This window comes from Octodon degus, unplaced genomic scaffold (assembly GCF_000260255.1).
Source record: "Octodon degus isolate 3935 unplaced genomic scaffold, OctDeg1.0 scaffold00103, whole genome shotgun sequence".
Taxonomy (NCBI): Eukaryota; Metazoa; Chordata; class Mammalia; order Rodentia; family Octodontidae; genus Octodon; species Octodon degus.
In genome coordinates, this window is record NW_004524679.1 from 9,435,627 (window position 1) to 9,448,029 (window position 12,403).

At 35.0% G+C, this 12,403-nt stretch overlaps 1 protein-coding gene across 1 annotated transcript; it reads left to right on the forward strand.

The window, feature by feature from the left end:
* The first annotated feature begins 8,115 nt into the window (after positions 1–8,115).
* Positions 8,116–10,296, forward strand: Pabpc5 (poly(A) binding protein cytoplasmic 5). Its single transcript, XM_004638821.2, has 2 exons — positions 8,116–8,159; positions 8,738–10,296. The coding sequence occupies exon 2, from the start codon at positions 8,876–8,878 to the stop codon at positions 10,022–10,024; it is 1,149 nt and encodes a 382-aa protein (XP_004638878.1). The 5' UTR covers positions 8,116–8,159; positions 8,738–8,875; the 3' UTR covers positions 10,025–10,296.
* The last annotated feature ends 2,107 nt before the right edge of the window (positions 10,297–12,403 follow it).

Genomic DNA, 12,403 nt, shown 5'->3' on the forward strand with positions numbered 1-12,403 from the left:
TTTTTTTTTAAAAAAAAAAACCACATCTTTTTCATCCATTTCTCAGGTCAGGAACATTTTGGAAGTTTCCAAAATTTAGTCTTCAAAATTTTGCTGCTATAAACATCGTCACAGATATATCATTATGATATGCTGTTTTCACTTCTTTTGGGAAAATTCCCAGAAGGGGGATAGCTGGATTGAATAGGATGTCCAGTTGTAGACTTTTGATTAGTGTCCACACTGATTTCCAAAATGGTTGCTCCAGACTACAATCCCACTAGCAGTGGAGAGGGGTTCCTTTTCCCTATAGTCTCTCCAACATTTCTTGTTGGTTGATTTCTTTATGATAGCCATTCTTTCTGGGGTGAGATGATATATCAATGTAGTTTTATTTTGAAGTTCACCAATCTGGATAGTGATGTGGAACATTTTTTCAAGTATTTTATTTGCTTCTTGTATTTCTTGCTATGAGAAGGGTGTGTTCATCTCAGATGTCCTTTTTTGGATTGGATCTTTGAATTTAGTGGGTCCTAATGTGTTTTGAATTTTTATAAATTCCAGATAGATAATCTTTGTCTGAGTGTTATTAGTTAAGATATTTTTCCAAATTTGTGTGTTTTCTTAACACTCTGTTGGTTATTTCTTTTTAAGTATAACAACTTTTAATAAGAGGAGGTCCCCTGAATTCTTTCAAGTATTTCTGCTGCTGTTTGATTTTGTTCATGAACTGTTTGCCTGCCTACGTCTTCAAGAGTTCATCCTACTTTCTCTCCATGAGATTTAGTGTTTCTTTTCCAATGTTTAGATCTTTAATGCATTTTGAATTTAGTTTAGTGCATGATGATAGACCTGGTTCAACTTTTATTTTTCATCATGTAGAGAGCCAGATTTTCTAGCACCATTTGTTAAAGAGGCTATTCCAGTAAGCATGTTTGGCCTATTTGTTGAATATAAGATAGATGAATGTGTTTGTACTTGTATCTGTTTCTTCTAATCTATTCCATTGTTCCTCAGGTCTATTTCTTTGCCAACACCATGCTGATTTTATCACAGTGGCTTTGTGGTATAATTTCAAGTCAGGAATTGTCAAGCCTCACGCCTTGCCTTTGTAATTCTGTCTTTCCTAGAATTATCCTTGCTACTCTAGGTTTTTCAAGTAAATTTTAGGAATGATTTTTACTAGATCCTTATTGTATGTTCTTGCTATGTTCATAGTTATTGAGTTAAATCTGTATAACAATTTTTTGTAATATTGCCATCCTCAAAATGTTGGCTCTTCCTATCCAGTAGCACGGGATATCTTTCCATTTTCTGAAATCCTCTGCTCTCTTTTCAGAGTACTATAATTTTCATTGAATAGATCTTTTACTTCTTTAGTTAGATTAATTGCTAAGTCTTTCATTTACTGTGGTACTATTGTAAAAGTTATTGTTTATCTAATTTCTTTCTCAGTGTGTTTGTTATCTATGTGGTGGAATGTTACTGACTTTTTGTATTGGCTTTGTGTCCCACTATGCTACTGAATTTCTGTATTAATTCTAGTAGCTTCTTGGTGGAGTTATTTGGATCTTCCAAGTAGAGAATCATGACATCTGCAAGTACTCGGTTTATCTTCTTTACCTATTCTTAGTCCTTTTTATTTCTCTGTCTTGTTTAATGGCTCTAGCTAATGTTTTCAGAAATATATTGAGTAGGAATGGTGAAGAAGATGTCCTTGTCGTGTACCTGATCTGCGAGTAAAAGATTTCAGTTTTCCCCATTTAGAATTATGTTAGCAGTTGGATTGTCATAGATAGCTTTTAGCAGATTGAAGTGGAGGCCATCTATCTTAATTTTCTGTAGGACTTTGAACATGAGTGAGTGTTGGAATTTGTCACAGCATTTTCTGCATCATTTGAGATGACCATGTGGTTTTTGGATTTAGCAGTATTGATATAGTGTATTACATATATAGATTTGTATATATTGAAACATCCTTGCATCCCTGGGATGAATCCTACCTGGTCATGGTGTATAAACTTATTGATGATTTGCTGTATTCTATTTAGTAGTATTTTATTGAGGATTTTGGCATCTATATTCATGAGGGAGATTGGCCTGTAGTTCTCTTTTAGTTGCATCTTTCTCTGGTTTTGGTATTTGTGTAATACATGCCTTGAGGAATGATTTTAGAAGAATTATTTCCTTTTTAAATTTCATTGAAGATTTTGAAGAGTACTGGGTTTGTATCTTGTGAAAATTTCTTTCAGAATTCTGTGAATCTATAAGGAACTGAACTTTTCTTTCTTGGTAAGTTTTTTTGAATTCCACTGTATGTTATGGAGTTATTTAGAGTGCTTATATCTTCTTGATCATATTTTGATAATTTGTTGCTTTCTAGTTATCTGTCCATTCCTTCTGTGTCCTCAGTTCTGTGAGAGTAAAGATTCCCAGAATACCTATTGATTATCTGAATTTCCACAGATTCTGTGACAGTTTCACCTTTTTTATTCCTTATTGCATGTATTTGAATTTTTCTTTCCTCTTTTCATTGAGGTTATCTAGGGGAATATCAATCTTATTTAATATTTCAAAGAACTAGCTTTCTGATTTGTTAATTCTATGTTTTGAATCCTTTGTCTGGATTGCACTGATTTCTGCTTTAATTTTTATAATTTCTTCCAGTCTTTGGGTATTGTTTCCTCTTCTTTTTCTAGACGCTTGAGATGCATCATTAGAGTACTATTATTTCCTGTTCTGTTTACCTAATATGTGAATTCACAATTATAAATTTCCCTGTAACAACTGCTTTTGTTGCATCCTATAAATTCTGAGAAGTTGTACTTAAATTTTCATAGAATTTTTGATATTTTTTATTTTCTTCCTTAATTTCATCTGTAACCCATTGGTTGCTGAGGAAGGTGTTGTTTAATTTCCATATGTTTGTGGGAGTTTTCTGTTTTCTTTTCTCATTTATTTCTAGTTTATTTTCTAGTTTCATTGAACTGTGGTCAGATAAGATGCATGGGATAATTTATGTTTTCTTGCATGTACTTAAGCATAAACAATGGACTATTATGTATTATATTTTAGAAAATGTCCCATTTGAAGCTGAAAAAAACATGTATTCAGCTGTGGTTGAGTGGAACACTGTATATGTCCACTAAGTCCATTTTTTCCAACTTCTGGTTCAGTTCTGCTTCTCCTTTGCTAATTTCTTTCTGCTAGACCTATATCTTTGGTCAGTTAAGGGGTTGCTAAGGGCTCCCGTTAAGATTATGGTATTTGATTTAGATTTTACACGTCCATTAAGATTTGTGTTATAGGGGGCTGGGGAGATAGCTCAGTAGAATAAGTGCTTGCCTGCCAAGTGCAAGGTCCTGAGTTTGATCCCTGGAATGGAAAGAAAAAAAAAGATTTGTCTTATACAGTTGTGTGTTAGCTCAGTTGATGTGTACATATTTATGACTGTTACCTCTTCCTCTTGTATTTTTGCCCTAACCAGTATGTAGTGGCCTTCTTTATTTCCTTTGATCATTCTTGGCTTGTAGTTCAGACTGCCTGTGATCAAAATTGCTACCCCTAATTTTTTCTGTGGTACTGAGGAATATAGTATTGTTTTTGATCCTTTGACTTTCAGCCTATAAGTTTCTTTATGATTTTAGTGTGTTACTTTTATAGAGTATATGGTTGGAGTTTGCTTCCTAATCTACTCTGCCATTGCATTTCTTTAATTGGAGGACATAGTCCATTTACACTGATGTTTATAAATGAGATGTATGGATTTATGATTGACGTGTTACTTATCTTCCTCTGAATGCCCCTTTTTTCTCCTGTGTTTGTTTGCCCTATTTGGTGGGTTCTTTCCATTATCATTCTTGGAATTGTGGTCATTTTGGTCCCTCTCTAGGATATCTTTTACTAGTCTGTGTAGATTTGGCTTTGTCATTATGAAATTCCTTTTTCTTAGTCACAGCAGTATTTCATTTCTCCATCACACTTGAAAGAGAGTTTGGCAGGGTATAGAAGTCTGGGCTGCAATTTGTTTTCTTGGAGGACTTGAAGTACTTTATTCTGTGCTCTTCTTGACTTGATGGTTTGTAAGGAGAAACCTGCCATCATTCTGATGGGTTTTCCTTTAAATATAATCTGTTTCTTTTTTCTCACGGTTTTTACCATATTTTTCTTGTGTTGGATTTCTGGGATATTTATTATTATATGTCTCTGTGTGTTTTTAATTGGGTTGATATTACTTGGCATTCTACATGCTTTGGTTAGGTGAATGTCAGATTGTTTCCTCATATTTTTGAAGTTTTCTGCTATTACTTTTGCTCATATACTTTTCATATCATTTGTATTGACTCCTTCTTTCTCATTGATTCCTATTAGTCTTACATTATTCATATTTACATTGTCTTTCAGATGTTGAACTATTTTTTCCTCCATCCTAGTTTTTTTAAAGAGCTCTTTGCTTGCCTTTTCACTAGCTGCAATGTTGTCTCCCAGCTCTGAAACTCTACCTTCACTTTCTTTCAATCATCTTCTCCAGCTTTTGATTCAGGTTTTTATTTTCATGTATGTCTTTCTGAATATGCTTCATGCATTTCGTTTCTTTCCTATATTTCTCATTCAAAAATTCCATCATTTTTCTATTCTCCTCTATTTTTTATCAGTATCTTGCTTTTGTTTTGCTGCTGTTCTCAGCTTCTTCCTTCTGCAGCAAGCCAGGTCTGGGTTGCAGCTTGAAAGGGATTGGGTGACTGTGCACAGAAAATCTCACACACATTTAGGGGCTGGGCTTTGGCTGGAAAAGGGATGCAGGGATCAGGCAAGCAGGTGTAAAGACAAAACATTTTAACTGCTTTCATGAAAGTGGTATCTTAGTTTGGAAAAAGTCCTAGAATAATGAAATTATGTATTATACTAATTGTCTTAAAAAGCATGTAATGCCTGATTTTATAATTTGAAAATATTGGAATTCTTAATAAAATATTAGAGAATGTTGTACTTCTTTATTGACAATATAGTACAAACCTCTTTTTATTAATAATTCTGTTGAAAGGTTCCTCATTTTGGTCTTTTTCTCACTTTTGGATGTATAATCAAATAAGTACACTCTAATATTGTTTCTAACTAATCTTACTAAAGTGCCTCAAGAATTATCACATAGAACATTAATTCTCAAGCATAGGATGCATTTTCTTCATGTATACAAAATAAATTTATCATCACTAACTATCTGAATAAAACATTCCTTAGACATAAAATGCAAGTGCTATTTTTCAACAACCATGAATGTTCTAAAATTCAAATCTCTACAGAATGTTTTTAAAGCAATTACACATTTTTACACAGATATTTAGAAATCAAATCATATACAACATTGTAGCAGGACAATCCTATGACAGTTTGTCTTTCTTGTCCCTCATTTACTTTTGCTAACATTTTTTTACATACATTTACTTTAAAGGGAGTATGACAATAATTGATATGACATTGGGAACAGTACAAATTTAGAAGACCAAGATGACAGGTATACAGCTTCTCTAACAGCAGTGGAACACCCAGGCCTGACAAAACAAAACAGGGAGATATAAATAAAGAACCATTTTATAGTGAAAAAAATATATACACAAAATAAGATAGATATACAGCTACTTTCTCTTAGTTCAATGGGAAGAAAGATTTGTACTAATAGTGTTTGGACAAGATATCATGTTTGCATCTTGTCCTCTGAATAACTACTAAGAAGAGAACAATATACAATGTATTAATTATTATAACAGTCCTACTAACTTGTTTCAAAACTGTTTCATTGCTATTTTCTCTCATTAAATGAATGAAAAATAAAATAATACTCACTTCTTCAAAGTAAACCTAGAAATGTCTATTTAGATCACATTCTTAATGTTAAATTGTTTTATCTTTCTTTTTATGAAAACATGAATCCAGCCCTAAGTCACAAAGGTTTTTTTTTTCCTTGTGATATTTTCTTCACCCAAACCAGTCTTCATACAGAAAGAACCAAGATTGCTTCCATAATGAAATCTCATATATAGTTCAGATTTTTATTTCAGAATACAATATTCTTACAATAAGGAAGATCCATATATTTGTAATTCTTCTTTTTCTCTACTCATGCTGACATATTATTGTCAACTATAAATATTTATAGGTGATCAGATGTGCTTAGAATGAAAGTTGTCTATGGTTGTTTTCTAATTCAAAACGTATCTCCCATCGAAGTTCTGACCAGGCCCAACCCTTCTTAGCTTCATGGATCAGATGATATTAGGCACATTCAGGGTGGTATGGCCATATATATGATAGTGCATGCCTGTAATCCCAGCACTCAGAAGGCTGAGGCAGGAGGATTGATGAGTTTGATACTAGCCTGGGCTACAAAGTGAGCTTAAGGCCAGCCTGAACTTCATAATAAGATCTCAACTCAAAAAGAAAAAAAAATGCATCTGAAATTCTAAAGACTAAAATATGGTTCACTGAACTGCATTAGAATTTGATTCAAGACTTTCATTGGATTTTAACATATTAATCATATTTGCATAAAATACAAACTTGCTTTTAGTATTTAAAAACTACAAGAAATATTCTACATTTAACATTTTCACTCCTAAGCCTTCTCAAAATAAATAGTAAAATGACTGAGAAATTATGGGTGAAATTATTATCTCTCTTCATACTAAAATTCTAACTAGAAAGAAGACTGAAATTCATTTATTTCAAATGATTTTAATATTACTGATCTTTTATCTGCATTTTTTTTTTGGTACTGGGGATTGAACTCAGGATCATGTGATTGCCAGGGAAGCGCTTATTCTACTGAGCTATCACCCCATCCCTGATGTATGTTTTTACACTATAGTTTATATTATCTGTATTGTAATGACCCCAAAATCTTTGGTAAATACAGAATTTTTGAAAATTTTTAAATGCATAATTTCTATAGAATTGTAGAGAAAAAAATAATTGTAGGACAAATATAAATCAGCTTGAGTATGGGCATTTAGGTGGTTACACCAACAAATGGAAATGTTAGTTAATGTTAGTGTTGAGACTGTGGAAATTATTCTTTTATATATATGATGTTATTTTAGTACACCACGTTCAAGAGATATTGCACCTTATTGGAAGCCTAAGTCTCTACTCAGGACATTCTTCACCATAATGACATTAAATTGACAAATCACATTGAAATTCATAATTATATGAAATGCATTTATCTTGCCATAGTTATTTCACCTATGGATATTAATTATGAATGTTGTATTGATTTTGTAGCTTTTGTCCTTTAACTGAAATTTTGTAACTGTGATTATGAAAGCATCTCAACATTTTTATCGTTTCACAGAACTAAATACCATCAAAACACATTTAATGTTTCTCCATCATTAAAACTTTAGTTTTACTGGAAAAAAACAAAAGAGCTCTGTCAGTTATACCCACTATCTGGGTATAATGCTATCATTATGCTGAGGATTAGTGCAGTAAGGATAAAGATCAAGCAGGATGGCTGTGGCCCTGTGTGTTATTTGACCATGTGATCTTTTAGCATTGGACCTGGAGCCCAGTACAATTGTTAACTTTGCCTTTCCAATGCACTGAGGAAAGTATGGGACCTTTCATCTTCTTCCCTTAACAAAAATGCTTTAGGAAATCATGTTTATAAAAAAGATGTATTCTTTCTCGCCTGGGCATAAACTCCTTTTATGACTTTATGAAAAGCAGCCTAGATGTTTAAAACATAATAAATACATATTTTGAAAGGAAAAATCTAAAATGAATATCGTGGGTGTGCGCGTGTGTGTATGCGCGTGCGCGCGCGAGCGGGTGTGTGTGTGTGTGTGTGTGTGTGTGTGTGTGTGTGTGTGATATCTTGGCATTGGCACAAGCAAGGGGGAAGTTACTCAGCACGGTGTGCCGGGTTTTCTCGTGCCCCGCCCGCCTTCCTCCAACCCCCAGCTACAGACCCTTGGTCTCTGGGTTGATCTGTCCTTCCGAAAGCGACCCTTGCTCATCAGTCCCCACTGGGCCTGCCAGCCGCGCCTGTTCTCTGCTGACTCCGCCCTGCGTCTGTCGGGACCCGCCTCGCGTCTGAGCTGACCCTCTGCGCGTCTGCCAGTCAGTCCCTCCGGACCTGCCGCCAGCCTCAGGCTGCAGAAATCACCGCGCCTCACTTGGTCCGTACCCAGTGGGCATCTTGGGTATCTGGGCGGTCTCCGGTTCCCCGCGCGTTTCTGCTTCTGTCTCTCTGTCTGATCTGCTGCCTGCAGCCTGCCTGCTGTCCCAGAGCACCAAGTGTCCAGTGTACCCTTTCGCTGACGCTGAGTGCCGAGCGGCCTTTTAGTAAGTTGGGAGCCCTCCGGGGAGCCGCCAGGCAGCCGGCGGAGGAATACATACTGGGCCCCTGCCCTTGTTGATACAATTATTTAAACCAACAGGAGCTCGAGGCCTATATTTATGAAAAAAAAAAAAGAAAGAAAGAAAGAAAGGAAAAAAGAAAAAAAAAAACGGTCGCGAGGCCTCAACAATGCTAGATAGATGTAGGAAGGCAGCCAGCTGCTTGATGATTTCATAAAATAAACGGGGAAAGAGTAATTGCATACCGAATACAGGTTTTTGAAACTGGTTTTAAAATCTGAACGGGTTAAAATTTTAAGTCCCTTTAAGGAGAACATACTCATTATGGGGTGCCTTTATGTCTAATGCGTTTGTTCTGAGCCTGCTGACCAGCTGTTTCTGAACTTCATTTTCTCAGCCTCAACAGTGATTCTGGGTCTGCTTTTAGCTTGCCTTCGTCTGCCTTGGTTTTTTCTGTTCCTGAACAGCTTTTTGGCCCATAGATTAGAGAAAGCAGCCTTTTTCTCTCCTCCGAAAGCCTCCTGTGTCCAGAAAGATGGGGAGTGGGGAGCCTAATTCTGCAGGCAAGAAAAAGAAGTACCTCAAAGCTGCCCTATATGTGGGTGACTTGGATCCAGATGTCACCGAGGACATGCTCTATAAGAAGTTCAGGCCTGCTGGCCCTCTGCGTTTCACCAGAATCTGCCGTGACCCAGTGACCCGCAGTCCCCTGGGCTATGGCTATGTGAACTTCCGCTTTCCTGCGGATGCTGAGTGGGCCCTGAACACCATGAATTTTGACTTGATTAATGGCAAACCCTTCCGCCTCATGTGGTCACAGCCAGATGACCGTTTAAGAAAGTCTGGAGTTGGAAATATATTCATCAAAAACCTGGACAAATCTATAGATAATAGGGGTCTGTTTTATTTATTTTCTGCTTTTGGGAACATTCTCTCCTGTAAAGTTGTATGCGATGACAATGGCTCTAAGGGTTATGCGTATGTGCATTTTGACAGCCTGGCTGCTGCCAATAGGGCTATTTGGCACATGAATGGAGTGCAGCTCAACAACCGCCAAGTGTACGTTGGCAGATTCAAATTCCCTGAAGAGCGAGCAGCTGAAGTCAGAACCAGGGATAGAGCAACTTTCACCAATGTTTTTGTTAAAAACCTTGGAGATGACATGGATGATGAAAAACTGAAAGAAATTTTCAGTGAATATGGGCAAACTGAGAGTGTTAAGGTAGTAAGAGATGCTAGTGGGAAATCTAAAGGGTTTGGATTTGTGAAATATGAGACCCACGAGGCTGCTCAAAAGGCTGTGTTAGACCTTCATGGAAAGTCAATGGATGGGAAAGTTCTATATGTAGGAAGAGCACAGAAGAAAATCGAACGCTTGGCTGAATTACGGAGGAGGTTTGAGAAGCTGAGATTGAAAGAAAAAAATCGGCCTCCAGGTGTGCCTATATATATTAAGAACCTGGATGAAACCATGGATGATGAAAAACTGAAGGAAGAATTTTCTTCATTTGGATCAATTAGCAGAGCCAAAGTGATGCTGGAAGTGGGGCAAGGGAAAGGGTTTGGTGTCGTCTGCTTTTCTTCTTTTGAAGAAGCCACCAAAGCAGTGGATGAGATGAATGGTCGTTTAGTGGGCTCCAAACTCCTGCACGTCACTCTCGGCCAGGCTAGGCGCAGGTGGTGAGAATCACAATGCTCAATTCTTTTCAGCTTTAGCTCATGCTACTTATAGTTTGGCCCCCTTTGTAATAAGGAGTTATTTTGTGCCAATTGAAAAGTGTTATTTTTAAGTGAATATTTTCTTTTAAAAACAAACTGAGACTAGATATACTTGTTCATGTAAGTGAAGAACATAATTTCTATTTCTAAAGTCATTTTGTACTATTTTTTGATATAATATCCTTAGAAATATGTAGAATAAAATTTATTCGTCCACATTTTTTCCTGAACAGCCAAGGTGAGAAAATTGATGGAATATATTTCCCTCCTTATTTATTTAAAGAACATTAAATTTAATTTTCTCCTTGCAAATTGTCTTAGGGCGATCTTGCCAAATGTGTCATAGAAAAAATCTTTCACTTGTTTTTCAAGTTATCTATAGGCCAGGTAAAACTATTTGATCCATTTAGAATCTGTGCATAATTTCACTTTAAATTATTATTTTTAAATGAATGTTCTTTTTAAAAGATGTGAAGTTTTTTTATGTATTTTCCATTTAAAATATATTGTGGGCATATTACTGGGTTTTTAGTGATACTGATAAGTGTTGGGATTTGTTTTTGTTAGCTTCATGCCCAATTTTCTTAATCTGTACCTTAAAAAATTAATACTTCAGGCAGTGGCTATTTAAAGCTTAAAAAAACCTTCCTGAGAAAGTTGAGAGTTGAGGACACTATGAACAATTCTTATCACTCATTTTTCTGGAATCTCTAGTGCCTGTACTTAGATAATGTTAAATTAACAATAAACATGAGTAACTGCACTAACTTGCCTTTACTGCAGATAATATTTTACTTTCATCCTCAATCAAGTGTCATTTTTACGTAAAAGTTAAATAATCTATAGAATGATATTGGGAAATTATATTAAAGGACGTCTATTAAACTTATTATCTCTTGTAAATTCTTGAATGTAGCCACTATATAACATACAGAGGTACTTGAAAGTTAAGAAGAAACTTATATATTGTTTAAATCATATACTACCAGTATATGAGAATTATGGACTAAGTTGTCTTTATATTTGGGATGCTAAGAAACTCAAAAAAAATGTTCTGTTTGGTATTGCAGTTACATAATATGCCCTGTAATCTCTTTTTCACCTGCTGTTTCATATTACCTTCACTCTCTGCTTTCCATCCATATTAAAATATATATTTTGTCATTTTTATATGACCTTTTAAAATATATACCAGTTCAGATACATTTATGAAGTAGAGAAATTTATAATTTACATAAGATTGGCCAATTACTCTAAAATATGATTTATTATTAATACAGATCCAATCACAAAAATATTTGCTTCTGTTGTCAGTAGGATTTGTATGGTGTATGAACATTTTCTTACATTGTAAATATATAACATTGTTAACATTTTTGTTAGTTTTTTATGTATTTGGTACAGGTTCTTGTTTTTAGTCTCCCCAACTCTGGGATTACAGGCATGTGCCACCATGCCCAATCTTAGACTTTGAACCATAGAATAATAATAATAAGCTGGTTCTATATATATAGTGGTGCCTCAGTATACAAACTTAATTTGTTGTATGATTTTGGAAAAGATGGCCATGTTTGTATTTGTGCAGGAAAGATGGCTGTGGTTATGGTTGTCACCAGATGTAGAGTGTGCAAACTAAAACAAGCTTTTCCCAAATACTCTTGTTTGGATGCATGTTCACCATAAAAATGTACACAGTACAAAATGAAGCAAAATTATCAAAATTCAAAATTAACACTATTGTCAGATTTGGTGGCACATAACTGTAATCCCAGCTGTTAGGAAGCTAAGGCAGTAGGATTGCCGTGAATCTGGGGCCAGTCTGGTCTACATAGTGAGTTCAAGGCAAGCTTGAATGACATAAAAGGAGACTGCCTTAAAAAGTTTGACATAACATTCCATACATTACTTCTAAGCATATCCACAATTTAAAAATTCCCACATGTATTGTACATCTTTAGTTTAAATAGCCATAACTATCCTTTTGTGGCACTAAATATTAATCAACATTATTTTAGTACCTGTGTAATATTCCATTTTTAGATGTACTAGAATGTAATAGCTTGCTACTGAATATTTAGATATTTTTATTAATTTTTATATTATAAACATGATGTGATGAATATTTTTTCTTATATATGAAGTTGAAAAAGCTATTTACAGGATATGTAAGCTTAAATTCAAAGGTGAAATGAAACCTTACATCATGTTTATATGTGCATCAAAAATTTGGAACACTTTTAATATATATTCTGTGTAAAATTATCAACAGAAAATCTGAAATAAGAGTGGTTTTCAGGTATTACATCATTTTGATCATAAAACCTTATGAAGACTATGAAACTTG

Bases quoted from the DNA above. Each gene is read 5' to 3' on its own strand.
- Pabpc5 (XM_004638821.2), top strand. From the start codon at position 8,876: ATGGGGAGTGGGGAGCCTAATTCTGCAGGCAAGAAAAAGAAGTACCTC.